At 40.3% G+C, this 17,091-nt stretch overlaps 1 protein-coding gene across 4 annotated transcripts in view; it reads left to right on the forward strand.

The window, feature by feature from the left end:
• DMXL2 (Dmx like 2) overlaps positions 1–17,091 on the forward strand; it is a 125,481-nt gene that overhangs the window by 8,941 nt on the left and 99,449 nt on the right. For all 4 annotated transcript variants that reach the window (XM_060755281.2, XM_060755283.2, XM_060755282.2 and 1 more), the window contains exon 2: positions 16,063–16,185. In XM_060755281.2, coding sequence (XP_060611264.2) covers positions 16,063–16,185 — 123 coding nt within the window. The remainder of the gene's footprint in view (positions 1–16,062; positions 16,186–17,091) is intronic.

Genomic DNA, 17,091 nt, shown 5'->3' on the forward strand with positions numbered 1-17,091 from the left:
ATGTCTAGTAAGATGATGATGATAATAATAATAATAATAATAATAATAATAATAATAAACAACTTTATTTCTACCCCGCCACCATCTCCCCGATGGGGACTTGGAGCGGTTTACATGGGGCCAAGCCCGGACAACATAATACAGCAATAAAAGCAAAGCATATACAACAGACAACAACAACATTATCAAAATGACATTAAAATAATAATAACATAATAAAATAAAATAAAAATTCCAATAGACACAATCATGATAAAGATGACATATTCCGAATAAAAAAAAGATATCTTGGAGATGAGACCCAAGCCTAAGCACAAAATTCATTGATGTATTATATACAATGTATGTGAATAGTTTGAAGGTTATTTTATATACATTATTTTAATAATTTTGTCCCTGAAACAAAAGTTTGTGTAGACAGAACCATCAAAAAGCACAAGTGTCACCATAGCCACCATCATGACCATTTTTGGATTTTGGAGCATTACAGATTTATGTATCAGGGATATTCAGCCAAACTAACTTTGTTTATTAAACTGTATTTTTTTAATGCCACCTGGATAGGGAAACTAGTCTGTGAAACTAAGGTATTGTGACTAAAGCTTGACATGTGAAAGAAGGAGAATTTTAATGGAAGTGTATAGGCACATGGTTTATTATTGGACTCATGCTGCTTAAACATACTGGTCTGGTTTGAAAGAATTGATCTCAATAAGGTGAAGATAAAGGGCTTTTGGAATATTGGAAGGTGATTTGGTCTTCCCTTGTTTGCTTGATAATGGTACAAAACAACATAGTGTTTAAAATTTCTGGCTACTTGTACAAGGGTTGAATGAAAAGTAATTCCTCCACCTTCGTAACTCCTCAATGGATGGCAGTACTGATATGCAGCAGGTACTGGCTTGTTCAGTAGACTCTCCTCTACAGTTCCATTTTGGCAGGAAGCTTTAGCATTGAACGGTTATGTTGTTAAAGTGCAAAGTATGGAGCCCTGCGTAGACAGTCGGTCAATGCAACTTAAGCAACGTGCAGTCATTGGATTATTGACAGCAGAAGGTGTCACCCCAAAGGGTATTCATCAGAGAATGCAAGCTGTTTATGGTGATTGTGTTGATGTGAGTCCTGTGCGTTGTTGGGGGAGTAAGTTTAAAGATGTTGAGGTGGGAAAATCTGACTTGCGTGACAAACGAGTTGGACGTCCTGTGACAGCAACCACCAAGTTTCACAAGCAAAAGGTTGACAGATTGATTCAGGATGCTTGTCCTTTCACTCAGAGAGAAATTTCAAGCATAATTGTAATTTCACAATTACGTGTGGGTCATATTATTGCTTTGCTTGGCTATCAGAAGATCTGTGCACAAAGGGTTGCGGAAACAGAGTATCATCTTCCTCTGTTACGGCTTCAGAAAACTTGTTCATTGTTGGCAGAAATGTATCCAATTGTCCGGCGATTATGTGGAAAAGTGTATAGTGGTAGTTAAAGAGCACATTCTAAGGATTATTTTTGCATTTGATTTATTAAAATATTCCCATCCAAACTCAAGGAACGAAGGTGGAGGCATTACTTTTCATTCAACCCTCGTAAATTAGAGCTCATTAGAGTTGTCTGTTAAGCTCGTCTTTGCTCTACCTTTGCAGTTTTGACTTTTGCAGATACAGTTATTCATAGATTTGATTAAAATGTTCGTACGATTCTCTGGATCCTCCATAGTTACTGTATGGTCAATTGCCTCCAGTCAGATTGGAGGTCCTCGAAATTTCTACAGAGCACACCTTTCTAGAACTCTCTAGATCCTCTAAATAAGTGGTTCCCAACCTTTTTTTTTTACCACTTTAACCAGGGACCACTTTGTCCAGGTACCACTCTCCAACATTAGTACCAAAAGGGTTACGAATCAGTTTTTTGTCAATTTTAGATTTGTTTTGATTATTTGGGATGCTGATACAAAAAAATTGTATTGGATAGACCACATCAATTCTAGCTTCAGATACAGAACATATACCATCCAGTAGTTGCCATCTGCTCACTCACAGAATCATAGAGTTGGAAGAGACCTCATGGGCCATCCAGTCCAACTCCCTGCCAGGAAGCAGGAAAATTGCATTCAAGCATCCCTGACAGATGGCCATCCAGCCTCTGTTTAAAAGCTTCCAAAGAAGGAGCCTCCACCACACTCTGGGGCAGAGAGTTCCACTGCTGAACAGATCTCACAGTCAGGAAGTTCTTCCTAATGTTCAGATGGAATCTCCTTTCGTGTAGTTTGAAGCCATTGTTCCATTGTGTCCTAGTTTCCAGGGCAGCAGAAAAAAAGCTTGCTCCCTCCTCCCTATGACTCCCCCTCAAATATTTACACATGGCTGTCATGTCTCCTCTCAACCTTCTCTTCTTCAGGCTAAACATTCCCAGCACTTTAAGCTGCTCCTCATAGGGCTTGTTCTCCAGACCCTTGATCATTTTAGTCGCCCTCCTCTGAACACATTCTAGCTTGTCAACACCTCTCTTGAATTGTGGTGCCCAGAATTGGACACAATATTCCAGGTATTTAATAAGCCTTGGCGCTAGAAGAGGGTTTCACAAGACCAGTCGCTCTTGTTGCAGCGGTGTAGTAATGGTGAGGCCATGGACCTTATTTTAGTTCTTGTGGAGCTCTGGTGGTTCACGGACCATAAGTTGGGGACCACTGCTCTAAAGCAGTTCCATAGTCAGCACACATTAACCGTAATGCTGGAAGACCTAGAAATTCTTAGAAAAGTGTCCTCTCAGATTAAAAAAATAGCAAATTATTTATTTTTGTAGACATACACCATTTTTGCACACAGAATACAGGAACAGTTGTACACTGAAAACATCTTCCTCTGTTCCTTGCCAACTGGAGTTCATCACCTACATAAGCAACAGGTGTTTTCTGTAGCATTTAATCAAAACCACTGGCTCAGGCATTGCCAACAAGATGTCACTCAAAACGTAAAGTGTCCAGGGACTGCCGACACTGTTTAATTTTATTGGAAATTGCTGATGGACTTTCAAATTCCATTATACCAAGTTATTTAACATTTTGCCACCTGGCGCACAGCTTACCTGATCCTGCAAGAATGTCAAAACAACATGATTTGTACCGAAGTTTAGTTTAGCATTATGTGTGAACCAGGTCTATATATTCCTGACATGAAATGTCTACTTTTAAAAATAAGTATCCTAGGCATGAATTTAGAGGGAATATCCCAACTGAAAGTTTTGAAAGTTTCTGCTTTAAGGGGCCAAAAAAGGGAAAAAAGAATGGAGCTGTAGATATGAATTGCAAAGAGATGCACATGGAGGCGTTTAAAACTAGCTTCTGGAACTCAGAGCCCTTCCACACCACGATCTAACCCCAGAACAGCGTTTCTCAACCTGGGGGTTAGGACCTTACTTTCTTACTTAGGTGATCCCTCATAGTCCGAGGATGATGGTCCTCCAAGTGTAATATCCTGGTGGTGGGTCCGTAGGTGACTGTGGAGCCCTATTCTTGATCTGCATCTTCTCCCACAGGGAGGGCATCAGTTTCCAGGTGGAAGGCGGTCCCGGTCGGGGTTGGCTTGACGTGCCGTCCTCTTGGCACGTTTCTCTCTTTTGCCCTCCATTCGTGCCGCTTCAAATTCTGCAGCACTGCTGGTCACTGCTGACCGCCAAATGGAGTGCTCAAGGGCCAGCGCTTCCCAGTTCTCAGTGTCTATCCCAGAGTTTTTGAGGTTGGCTTTGAGCCCATTTTTAAATCTCTTTTCTTATCCTCCAACATTCCGTTTTCCGTTTTTGAGTTTGGAATAGAGCAATTGCTTTGGGAGAAGGTAGTCGGGCATCTGGACAATATGGCCGGTCCAGCAGAGTTGATGGCAGAGGACCATCGCTTCAGTGCTGGTGGTCTTTGCTTCTTCCAGCACGCTGACATTTGTCCATTTATCTTCCCAAGAGATTTGCAGGATTTTCCGGAGGCAACGCTGATGGAATCATTCTAGGAGTTGCATGTGACGTCTGTCCACGTCTTGCAAACATATAGCAGGGTTGAGCTTTATAAACAAGCACCTTGGTCTCCCTACGGATGTCCCAATCCTCAAACACTCTCTGCTTCATTTGAAAAAATGCTGCACTCGCAGAGCTCAGGTGGTGTTGTATTTTGGTGTCAATGTTGACTTTTGTGGAGAGGTGGCTGCCAAGGTAGTGGAAATGGTCAACATTTTCTAATGTTACACCATTAAGCTGTACTGTATTTCTGGCATTGGAGAGGGATCGGCCGGTGATGGCTGGAAGAGCACTTTGGTTTTCTAGATGTTAGGGTTAGGACCCCTAAGGGGGTCACGAGGGGGTTTCAGAGGGATTTCCGAAGACCATCATATATTTCTGATGGTCTTAGAAACCCCTTTGGTAGAGAAGGCTTAAGATATCTCCACCTGTCATTCTCTTCCTTTTTGGAAACAGGTGGCAAGTCCCCCATCAAAAGCCCTCCTCTGCTGTGATTGACCAGCCTCTCAGCCAAGGGGAGGGCTGTTTCTGAGACTCCAAGGGGAGAGGGGAGAGCAGGCATGCTCGGCGCATGGCAGTTTGGTGTGCATATGCGGGTGAGGGAGAGTGTGCAAGGTGGGAGGGTGGTTCACGCCAGCAAGTTCCTTTAAGGCATGGGGGTTCTGTGTGGGAATTTTGGCCCAATTCTTTTGTTGGTGGAGTTCAAGGGTCTCTGTGATTGAACTATAAAACCCAGCAACTACAACTCTCAAATGTCAAGGGCTATTTTTCCCCAAACTCCATCAGTCTTCACATTTGAGCATATTGAGTATGCTCAAGTTTGGTCCAGATCGATCATTGTTTGAGTCCACAGTGCTGCCTGGATGTAGGTGAACCACAACTCTAAAACTCAAGGTCAATGCCCACCAAACCATTCCAGTATTTTCTTTTGGTTGTGAGAGTTCTGTGTGCCAAGTATGGTTCAATTGTGTCATTGGTTGAGTTCAGAATGCTCTTTGATTGGAGGTTAACTATAAATTCAAGCAACTACAACTCCTAAATGACAAAATCAATCCTCCCCCCAACTCACCAGTATTCAAATTCAGCATATTGAGTATTTGTGCCAATTTTGTTCCAGTGAATGAAAATATATTCCAGTTCAAAGCAGATAATGTGGGATTTTATTCAGTTGTGTGGAAGGGGCCACAAACAGATTTGACCCTTGGAGCTTACCAGAAGGGCATTCCAAACTGCCCATGGCAAATAGAATATTACATAATCATATGCTATTTAAGATGCAAGATACTTTTTATTTATTGAAAGATTATCTCACTGTTTGTTGATTTGAGGCCAGCTACTTAATGTATCTAGATCTTCATCATTAAGGTTAAATAGAGCCAAACAGTTGTGTCTTAATGCAGGCTTTGGTAAACTGAAATTTATCTCACATTTGCTGATCCTGCAAGTCATTCTCACTCCTCTGGTAGCTTGCAAACTCCATCTAGTTTTCTCTTGCAGGTAGCAGTGTGATTAAAAACCAAGCAGACTCTTTGTGTGGGTGGTACTTACGCTTGCTTTCTGCTTCTTGCTTCTGTCAAGCTTTATAATCTGCAGAGCTCGCACACTGCTATCATAACTGCTGCAAGAGACAGCTTGGCTTTCCTTGGTATTTCTGTGTTTTTGGGAAAGCTCTGGTATGTCCTTACCCTCTTAAACTGGTCCAACATGTATTTAGCCTTCTTCGTATTTGAGATCATGATTCAAAAAGCAAACGCCAGTATTGCTGAATGCTTAGAATTTATTGCAGCATTACATATTTTGGCCTCTGTATATTTTCAGCATGCACTGTGGAGTTAATAATATTATTTTAAAAACTTGCTACTGATCCTGATTACCCAGAACAGCATTTCTCAACCTGGGGGGTCAGGGGCCGGGGGGGGGGTCCTGAGGGGGTGTCAGAGCGGTCGCCAAAGACCATCAGGAAACAGAATTTTGTTCTGAGTGGGAAGTTAAGCCCAATTTTATCATTGGTGGGTTCAGAATGCTCTTTGATTGTAGGTGAACTATAAATCCCAGCAACTACAACTCCCACATGTCAAGGTCTATTTACCCCAAACTTTATCTGTGTCCATATTTGGGCCTATGGAATATTGGTGCAAAGTTTGGTCCAGATCCATCATTTTTTGAGTCCAAAGTGCTGTCTTGATGTAGGTGAACTACAACTCCAAAACTCAAGGTCAAGGCCCACAAAATCCTTCTAGTATTTTCTGTTGGTCATGGGAGTTCCGTGTGCCAAGTTTGGCTCAATTCCGTCATTGGTGGAGTTCAGAATGCTCTTTGATTGTGGGTGAACTATAAATCCTAGCAACTACAACTCTCAAATGACAAAATCAATCCCCCTCAACCCCACCAGTATTTGTGCCAAATCATCATTGTATATTTTGGCTTCTGTATTTTTTCAGCATGCACCATGGACAATAATATTTTTAAAACTCTCTATCAAACCTGGCTGTAAACCAGTTACATGGAGTCAGGCATGTAACTGGTTTGTTATCCTAAATCATATATTACATCTTATGACGCAGTGGGTTAAAGCACTTAGCTGCTGAGCTTGTTGTCTGAAAGATCGCAGGTTCAAATCTGGGGAGCGGCGTGAGCTTGTGCTGTTAGCCCCAGCTTCTGCCAACCTAGCAGTTCAAAAACATGCAAATGTGAGTAGATCAATAGGTACCGCTCCGGCGGGAAGGTAATGACGCTCCATGCAGTCATGCTGGCTACATGACCTTGAGGTGGTTACAGACAATACCAGTTCTTCAGCTTGGAAATGGAGATGAGCACCACACCCCAGAGTTGAACACGACTGGACTTCATGTCAGGGGAAACCTTTACCTTTACCTACAGTGCATGTTTGAAAACCTCATCAATGTGCTTTCTCCTTCCTACATCCTATCAAACAATTGCTGTTGGATCTGTGGATATGGAATCTACAGGTTCTTTATTCACAGATTCAGCCACCCACAGCTTGAAAATAGTTCGGATAGCTTGAAAATATTTTGGATAGCTTCCCAAAAAAGCTAACCTTATTTTTACCATTTTATATAAGGAACATAATTACTATTTTTATTATGTCTAATTAAAAATAATTAAATTATTATTATTATTATTATTATTATTATTGCTACTATGTCATTATGTTCAACAGGGACAAATGCAAGATACTCCACTTAGGCAGAAAAAACGAAATGCAAAGATACAAAATGGGGGGATGCCTGGCTTGAGAGCAGTACATGTGAAAAAGATCTTGGAGTCCTCGTGGACAACAAGTTAAACATAAGCCAACAATGTGATGTGGCGGCAAAAAAAGCCAATAGGGTTTTGGCCTGCATCAATAGGAGCATAGTATCTAGATCTAGGGAAGTCATGTTACCCCTCTATTCCGCTTTGGTTAGACCACACCTGGAATATTGTGTCCAATTCTGGGCACCACAATTCAAGAGAGATATTTACAAGCTGGAATGTGTCCAGAGGAGGGTGACTAAAATGATCAAGGGTCTGGAGAACAAGCCCTATGAGGAGCGGCTTAAGGAGCTGGGCATGTTTAGCCTGAAGAAGAGAAGGCTGAGAGGAGATATGATAGCCATGTATAAGTATGTTAGAGGAAGCCACAGGGAGGAGGAGCAAGCTTGTTTTATGCTTCCCTGCAGACTAGGACACGAAACAATGGCTTCAAACTACAAGAGAGGAGATTCCATCTGAATATGAGGAAGAACTTCCTGACTGTGAGAGCCGTTCAGCAGTGGAACTCTCTGCCCCGGAGTGTGGTGGAGGCTCCTTCTTTGGAAGCTTTTAAACAGAGGCTGGATGGCCATCTGTCAGGGGTGATTTGAATGCAATATTCCTGCTTCTTGGCAGAAAGGGGTTGGACTGGATGGCCCATGAGGTCTCTTCCAACTCTTTGATTCTATGATTCTATGTATAGCAAAACTTGAGCATCTATGAATTTGGGTATCCACAAGGGTCCTGAAACTAAACTCCAGCAGATACCAAGGGCCCACTGGATATAAAAGTATAATATACTTATGCATAAATGCAGTGGACCTGATAGTGGATTTCACAAGGTGTGAACCATTAGGTCTGGTGTGTGCTGCAGTTACAGCTCTTAAGTCTTTAGCGTAGGATCCATTTGTCACGTAGATGGAAAAAGTTACAGCTTGCCAAGGCAAGAAGCTAATTTCAAGGGTGATTAATAGTTGTTCATCTTTTTAGGAGATATGGGTTAACAGCTTTAAGAAATAAATGAATCGTAATCATTCTAAATTACCCCCTGCCCTTGTTTCAGTAACAGATACCAAATTATCATAGTATACTAACAGTATGGATCTTTTGCATGTGTAAAGAGAAAAAAAAAACAATTTTGTCACATCCTCACTGAGCAGTTCTTTCTATTCTCTCACATTTCCACTGAAATGTTTATATTTCTCGGTTTTTGAACTGCCTGAAGAGAAGCAGGCACTTGTGCTTGTTTTTATCTAACCTTATTGATTAGGAACTTACTTGCAGTAGCAAAGGACATGTTTCTAATGGTCTCTTCTTCCAGCCAAGCTTCTCTATAATGAAATTAATCTTGAAATAGAGCTACTGCATAAATATCTTAAAAGCACCAAATCCTGTCTGATCTTGGAAGCTAAGCAAGTTCAACCCTAGTTACCGTATATACTCAAGTATAAGCCGTCCTGAATATAAGCCGAGGGACCTAATTTTACCACAAAAAACTGGAAAAACATATTGACTCGAGTATAAGCCAAGGGTGAGAAATGTAGCTGCTACTGGTAATCGTCAGTAGGTTAAACGTTTTTGAGTATTTACACAAAACTGTAATTTAAGATAAGACTGGCCAACTCTGATTCAACCATTATTCTAACCTCCTTCAATGTAAATGTAATGATAGAATAAAAAATAAATTTAATCTATATAAATAAAAATGCAATGTTTGTTTGTGGGATTAACATAACTCAAAAACCACTGGACGAATTGACACCAAATTTGGACAGCATATACCTATCAGGCCAACGAGTGACCATCACTCATAAAAACACTGAAAAACACAGCAGAAGGGACTTAAAAAGCCACTCCCCCAAAAATTACATTGCAACGCATGCAATGTAATGTAAATGTAATGATAGAATAAAAAATAAATTTAATCTATATAAATAAAAATGCAATGTTTGTTTGTGGGATTAACATAACTCAAAAACCACTGGACGAATTGACACCAAATTTGGACACAAGACATCTATCAGGCCAACGAGTGACCATCACTCATAAAACACTGAAAAACACAGCAGAAGGGACTTAAAAAGCCAAAAACCCCACAAAAATTACATTACAACGCATGTGCAAACCACATATATATGCAAACACACATATATGCGCATATACACAAACATACACACACTCATATACACACACGCAAAACACATATACACAGACTGGGCCACAGCAACGTGTGGCAGGGGTCGGCTAGTAACGTAATAAAAATAACAATCGAGTAAATAATGGTAATTTAATAATAATCTATATAAATAAAAATGAAATGTCCGTTTGTGGGATTAACAGAACTCAAAAACCACTGGATGAATTGACCCCAAATTTGGACACAAGACACCTAACAACCCAATGTATGTCCTTCACTCAAAAAAATTGATTTTGTCATTTGGGAGTTGTAGTTGCTGGGATGTATAGTTCATCTACAAGAAAAGGGCATTCTGAACCCCACCAACAATGGAATTAAAGCAAACTTGGCACACAGTTCTCCCATGACCAACAGAAAATACTGGAAGGGTTTGGTGGGCTGTGTCCTTTGCTTTTGGACTTGTAGTTCACCTACATCCAGAGATCACCGTGGACTCAAACAATGATGGATCTGGACCAAACTCTACACAAATACTCAATATGCCCAAATGTGAACACTGGTGGTGTTTGGGGAAAATGGAATCTTGACTTTTGGGAGTTGTAGTTGCTAGGATTTATAGTTCACCTACAATCAAAGAGCATTCAGAACCCCTCCAATGATAGAATTGGGCCAAACCTCCCACACAGAATCCCCATGTGGGCCACAGCAACGCATGGCAGGGGACGGCTAGTAGTAATAATAATAAAGTGATAAATGTAGTACTAACAATAATAGAGTAAAATAATAAAGGCAATAAATATAATAATACAGTAAAATAATGTAAATGTAATAAAAGTAATAATAGAGTAAAATAATGTAAATGTAATAATAATAATAGAGTAAAATAATATATGTAATAAAAATAATACTAATAGCAGAGTAAAATAATAAATAACCTTGACTCGAGTGTAAGCCAAGGGAATTTTTTTCAGTCTAAAAAAGGGGCTGAAAAACTAGTCTTATACTCGAGTATATACAGTAGTACCTGAAAAAGAGATTGTCAGTGAATATCAGGTGCTATAAGATGTATTTCAGAGGAAGGAACTAGAAAAGCCACCTCTGAGGATTCCTTGTCTAAAAACCATATGAAATTCATTGGGTTTCCATAAATTGACAGGCAACCTGAAAGCAAATATATACACACACAACTGAGCTGTGGAGCAAAGGGAAATCTGTTCTGATGCTATTATTAGCAGCGCCAGGACAGCAGCCATCGCAGTCAGGGTAACTCTCTGTGTGTGAATGAAATGGATGAGATGAAGAGAAAGCTTTCCCCTAACTATGTATTTATTAATATACAGGTTATCCAAAATTCTGAAATCTGAAATGCTCCAAAATCCCAAATTGTCCACATGGTGGCCAAGATAGTGACACCCTGTCCTTTGTCCGATGTACGTGAACTTTGTTCCATTCATAAAATTAAATAAAATGTGGTGTATTAAGTTAACACCAGACTCTCTAAAAGATATATCTGAGACAAAAATAAATTTGGACTTGGATTTGAAGCCCATCTCCAAGATATCTCATTATGTATGTATACATTTTTCCTGTCCTAAATATCTTGGTGTCACCTTAGATCAATGGTTCTCAACCTGGTGTCCCCAGATGCTTTTGGCCTACAACTTCCAGAAATCCCAGCCAGTTTACGAGCTGTTAGGATTTCTGGGAGTTGAAGGCTAAAACATCTGGGGGCCCCAGGTTGAGAACCACTGCCTTAGATAGAACGCTAACATTTAGGAAACACTGGATGAACACCAAGCACAAAGTAACTGCATACAATAACATCCTGCGGAAACTTACTGGCAGCACATGGGGTGCAGACCCAAAATTAATAATAACATCAGCCCTGGCCTTGTCTTACTCAACTGCTGAGTATGTCTGCCTGGTTTGCCACAAATCTGCCCATGTGAAGCAGATGAATATAGGATGCCTCAAACTTACAGGATGCCTCAAACCTACACCTCTGGATAGACTCTACAAGCTAGCTGACATTGCCCCCCTCCCTTAGTTGCTGCTAATTATGAGAGAAATAAGGTTGAATACTGTGAAAGCCACCCACAGCCTCCTCCCAATAGACTTAGATCAAGGAAAAGCTTAATGAGAACCACCAATCCTCTAAAAGTTCCCCCAGCAACAGCAAGAGTCTCCCTCTGGGCAGCTAAACCAGGAAATCCCAAATGGATGGCCCCCCACGAGGGTCTTCCTCCAGGGGCAAACCAAGAATTGACAACTTGGATGTCCCTGAACAGACTCAGAAGTAGAGAGGGCAGATTGAAAGATAATCTGGCAAAAATAGGACTACCTAGAACAGTGGTCCTCCACCTTCCTTATGCCGCAACCCCTTAATACAGTTCTTCATGTTGTGGTCACCATCAACCATAACATTATTTTTGTTGTTACATCATAACTTTAATTTTGCTACTGTTATGAATCGTCATGTTAACATCTGATATTCCTGCTTCTTGGTAGGGGGTTAGACTGGATGGCCCATGAGGTCTCTTCCAACGCTTTGATTCGATGATTCTATGTATTTTCATTCACTGGACCAAATTTGGAACAAATACCCAATACGTCCAAATTTGAATACTGGTGGGGTTGGAGGGAGAGATTGATGTTGTCATTTAGGAGTTGTAGTTGCTGGGATTTATAGTTCATCTACAATCAAAGAGCACTCTGAACTCCACCATGATGCAGTTGAGCCAGTCTTGGCACACAGAACTCCCATGACCAACAGAAAATACTGGAAGGGTTTGGTGTGCATAGACCTTGAGTTTTGGAGTTGTAGTTCATCTTCATCCAGAGAGCCCTGGATCTGGACCAAACTTGGCACAAATACTCAGGATGCCCAAATGTGGACACTGGTGGAGTTTGGGGAAAATAGACCTTGACATTTGGGAGCTGTAGTTGCTGGAATTTATAGTTTATCTACAATCAAAGAGCATTCTGAACCCCATTAATGATAGAATTGGGTCAAATTTCCCACACAGAACCCCCATGAACAACAGAAAATACTGCAGTCCCTCTGACACCTCCCAGGGGTCCCACATCCCCAGGTTGAGAAACGCTGGACTATGAGAATCCTCTACTTTTTGTGACTGTGGAGCAGGACAAACATCTCTGCATCTGTATGCTTTCCCACAATGTCCTGCCTCATGCACAGGGGAAGTATTTGCTTAAATCTACAGACAATACGATCGCTGTTGCCCATTTTTGGTCTAAAATTATTTAGCCACTCGTGCTCCCTCTATTTTATGAATTTTATACTTATTTATGCAATGCTTTTGACATGAAATAAATAAATAAATAAATATGCATACACAAACTTAGATATTCTTAAAAGATTAAACAGTGAAAATCCAAAATACTTTTGATTCCACCTTTTTTGGATAAGGGATACTCAGCCTGTAGTTATATCCCACCTTACATCCAAACATCTCAGGGCAATGTAGTTTGATAAACTTTAAAGCAATAATATATATCAATAGTGTTATAGACTCATAGAGTTGAAAGACCAAAATATGTTTAATGTGTTATCAGTTAACAAACAGGCCATTAAAAGCCAATTAATAGATTTTAAGGTAGCACCAACCATAGCACATAGGCATCCTAGATAAATTCAGGTCTGAAAAGCAAGGTTTTGACCAAAGGATACCAGCATTGGACACAGTTGGGCCTTGGGCATTGGGAGGCATTACATAACTAGAGTGTCACTACACAGGAGACCCTATCTAGTGCAAACTGTTGATCGGACTGTGTTCCTTTACACTGAAAGCCTCTTTCAGCCTCAGGTGATCCAGCTTCTGAGATCATTATTTCATATTCTCAGTGGACCCAGGTATCATTGCATAGAATCTAATTTATCCCTGGGTTGCTCTTGAACATGAGTGAATTCTAGATCAAGTAATCAAAATGCAAAGCGTTTTCTCCATTACATGTTGTCTGGGATTTAGAAAAAATAGCACATTTTCTTGCACATCTTTTGAGAGAAAAATCTGATCTGCATTTTTGCTTATTTTTGTCTCACATTCCTTCCTTTCCTGGCAACTTTGGGCTCAGCTGCTCAGAAGCATTAGTACAAGAGCCATGAATTGCTAGAGGTGGGAATAAGGGGGGGGGGGGGAGAAAGGTAGAAAGTACTGGATAGGGTTGGCGAGAAGGAGGGAGGAAAAGCACTGCATGAGAACCATTGTGAAGAAGAAATAGGAAGACAAGAGAGGGCAATGAACCTCGGCCAAAATTATATTGAGCTGGAGTATGCCCCGAAACTATGGATGTGGTTTCATGAGAAGGCTGGAAACCCCATGACAGATTTCTCCTCCATTGGTTCTCAGAGCTGATTATTGGAGATACTACAAATATATGTGTAAATATAATAATAATAATAATAATAATAATAATCCTTTATTTATACCCCGCTACCATCTCCCGAAGGACTCATTGCGGCTTACAAGAGGCCGAGCCCAAATACATCAGTAAAAACAACAACAACAACAATACAATACTAACACCGCGACATATTAAAAGAACCTATGGCAGGTGAAATAGGATAGGTATTTTGGAGATAGGTGGGGCGTGCAGACGATCCTAAATCTCTAATAAAGTGCATTCGGGACAAATTGCTTGGAGTTTACTTATTCTGGGAAGGCACACTGGAACAACCATGTTTTCAAGCTTCTCCTAAAGACTGTCAGTGTTGGGGCATGCCTGATGTCCTTGGGGAGTGAGTTCCAGAGTCGAGGGGCTACCACCGAGAAGGCCCTCTCCCTCGTCCCCACCAATTGCGCTTGCGATGCAGGTGGGATCGCAAGCAGGGCCTCTCCAGATGATCGACGAGATCGTGTGTGTTCGTATATGTTGTAATGTTTGGCACACTTTTGGATGAATAACAACAACAACAACAACAATAGAAGACCACATTACTGGGATCTGCACGCATTATTCGCCGATACATCACACAGGCCTAGACACTTGGGAAGTGTCCGAGGTGTGCTCCAACTCAACAGCCAGCAGAATGTCTGTTGTGGACTTATCTTGTTGTGTTTAAAATAATAATCTTTATTTAATACTTTAGTAGTCTTTGTATTGCTTTAGTAATCTTTGTATTAGCTTTGCAGGAGGAAAAGAGAGCTCTTCAACAGAAAAGCTACAGCTCTGTTAGTTATAACAACATTATAATATTCCAAACATATGTGTTTAGGTTTATAGTTTGCTTAGGCAAGAGGTTTACTAATATACAGAGGGGAAAGGGCTGATTTCTTGTACAGAGAAGTGGCTTATATTGGGCAGAGAGTATTCCTGAATTGCAAAGGTGAGGGTGACATTCAGAACTGCAATTCTATAAGTCAGCTTCTATCCAAAGCTAGCTCTATGTTGGGTTGAGTTGTCCACATGCTTGTGGATTTCAATGGCTTCTCTGTGCAGTCTGACATGGTAGTTGGGAGAGTGGTCCAGCATTTCTGTGTTCTCAAATAATATGCTATGTCCAGATTGGTTCATCAGGTGCTCTGCTATGGTTGACTTCTCTGGTTGAAGGAGTCTGCTGTGCCTTTCATGTTTGCTGACTTGTGTTTGGGCAATGCTGTGGTCCCTTTGTAGACTTGCTCCACAGCTGCATGGTATATGGTAAACTCCTGCAGGGGTGAGAGGATCCCTCTTGTCCTTTGCTGAACACAGGGTTTGTTGGACTAGAGACTAATTCAACCAGAGACGTCAGCCATTGCAACATTCACAGACAAGAGTTCTTTCTCCCACCCTGGACATTCCACAGATATATAAACTGCACTTGCCTTGTTTCCAACAAACCTCACAACCTCTGAGGATGCCTGCCATAGATGTGGGTGAAACGTTGGGAGAGAATACTTCCGGAACATGGCCATACAGCCCAGAAAACTCACAGCAACCCAGTAATTCTGACCATGAAAGACTTTGACAACACAGCTCTATGTTATTCCACAATTCATATTTTAGAAATAGTCCTTTACAATTGCAGTGAGATTCTTGGCATTGCTACTACCTCTAGAGCAGGGATCCACATACTTTTTAAACAGAGGGCCAGGTCACAGTCCCTCAAACTGTTGGAGGGCCGGATTATAATTTGAAAAAAGCATGAATGAATTCCTATGCACACTGCACATACCTTATTTGTAGTGGAAAAGACACTTAAAAACAATACAGTAATTAAAATGAAGAACAATTTTAACAAGTCTAAACTTATTAATATTTCAATGGGAAGTGTGGGCCTGCTTTTGGCTGATGAGATAGGATTGTTGTTGTTATTGTATGTTTTCAAGCCATTTCAGACTTAGGTTGACCCTGAGCAAGGGCCGGGAAAATGACCTTGGAGGGCCGTATCCAGCCCCTTGGCCATAGTTTGAAGACCCCTGCTCTAGAGGAATAGTTTTAGCCATATATATGGTATATCTGTAGTTTAAATGATTTTGCAGTTTAGAATCATAATGGCATTTTATTAAAATAACTTGTTTAATTGTGTTATAACTTTTTATTATTAGAGCATAGTAAGCTGCCTTGAGTTCCATTCTGGGAGAAATGCAGGGTATTAAAAAAAGAAAATATAACTGTGTATTACATCTCCTCAGAATAAATATTCTCACAATAATGTTTTGGTTTCTTTTAGGCATATGGCTCCGGATGTGATATTGTTATTCTGGCAAACGACTTTGAATGTGTGCAAATTATTCCTGGTGCTAAGCATGGAAACATCCAAGTCAGCTGTGTGGAGTGCTCCCAACAAGGAAGGGTAAGGGGTTTAAAGCATTTGAGAGATGGGAGATGGAAAAATGACATTGGAAATCAACAGTAACTTTTAAATAAGACTTTGAAACTTAAAATTTGCAGAACTTGGGCTCAACAACACATACTCACTCATGTCCTCCAGCAACTAATATTGAAAGATAATAATAATAATAATAATAATGTTATTATTATTATAACTAATATTGAAAGACACTCTTTCTCTAATACTAGAGCTAACACATACGTAGTATGGCTATGAGCTCTTGCAAGGCATATTATTCTGTGTGAATTACTATAACTGTCTTTTGTTGATGATCTGTAAGCATTTGCGCTACTATAACTGTGTTCTGTGCATTGAACAGCCTAGTTAAAACAAAGTCTACGCAGCTATAATAGCAAGCATTACCCTAGAATAGATATTCCTTTCATATAAGAGGAAGGGGCAGCCTCTCTATAGCTCGAGGGCATCTACTAACCACCAGGATTCTTGAATTTAAAGAATTAGATTTTCCTTAGCAAAATAAATCATTTTTGAAATATATGCATCTATATAAATAAAAATGTAATATTCATTTGTGATATTAACATAACTCAAAAATCACTGGGTGGACTGACACCAAATTTGGACAGAATACACCTATCAGGCCAACGAGTGACCATCACTCATAAAAACACTGAAAAACATAACAGAAGACACTTAAAAAGCCAAAAAAAAAATTACATTGTAATGCATGCGCAAAACCACATACTGTATATACTCGAGTATAAGCCTAGTTTTTCAGGCCTTTTTTGGGCTGAAAAAGTCCCTCTCGGCTTATACTCGAGTCAAGGTTATTTATTATTTTACTCTGTTATAAATACGTAATAAATGTATTATTATTATTACATTTATTATTTTACTTTATTGTTG

The sequence above is a fragment of the Anolis sagrei genome, chromosome 9 (genome assembly GCF_037176765.1).
Source record: "Anolis sagrei isolate rAnoSag1 chromosome 9, rAnoSag1.mat, whole genome shotgun sequence".
Classification (NCBI taxonomy): Eukaryota; Metazoa; Chordata; class Lepidosauria; order Squamata; family Dactyloidae; genus Anolis; species Anolis sagrei.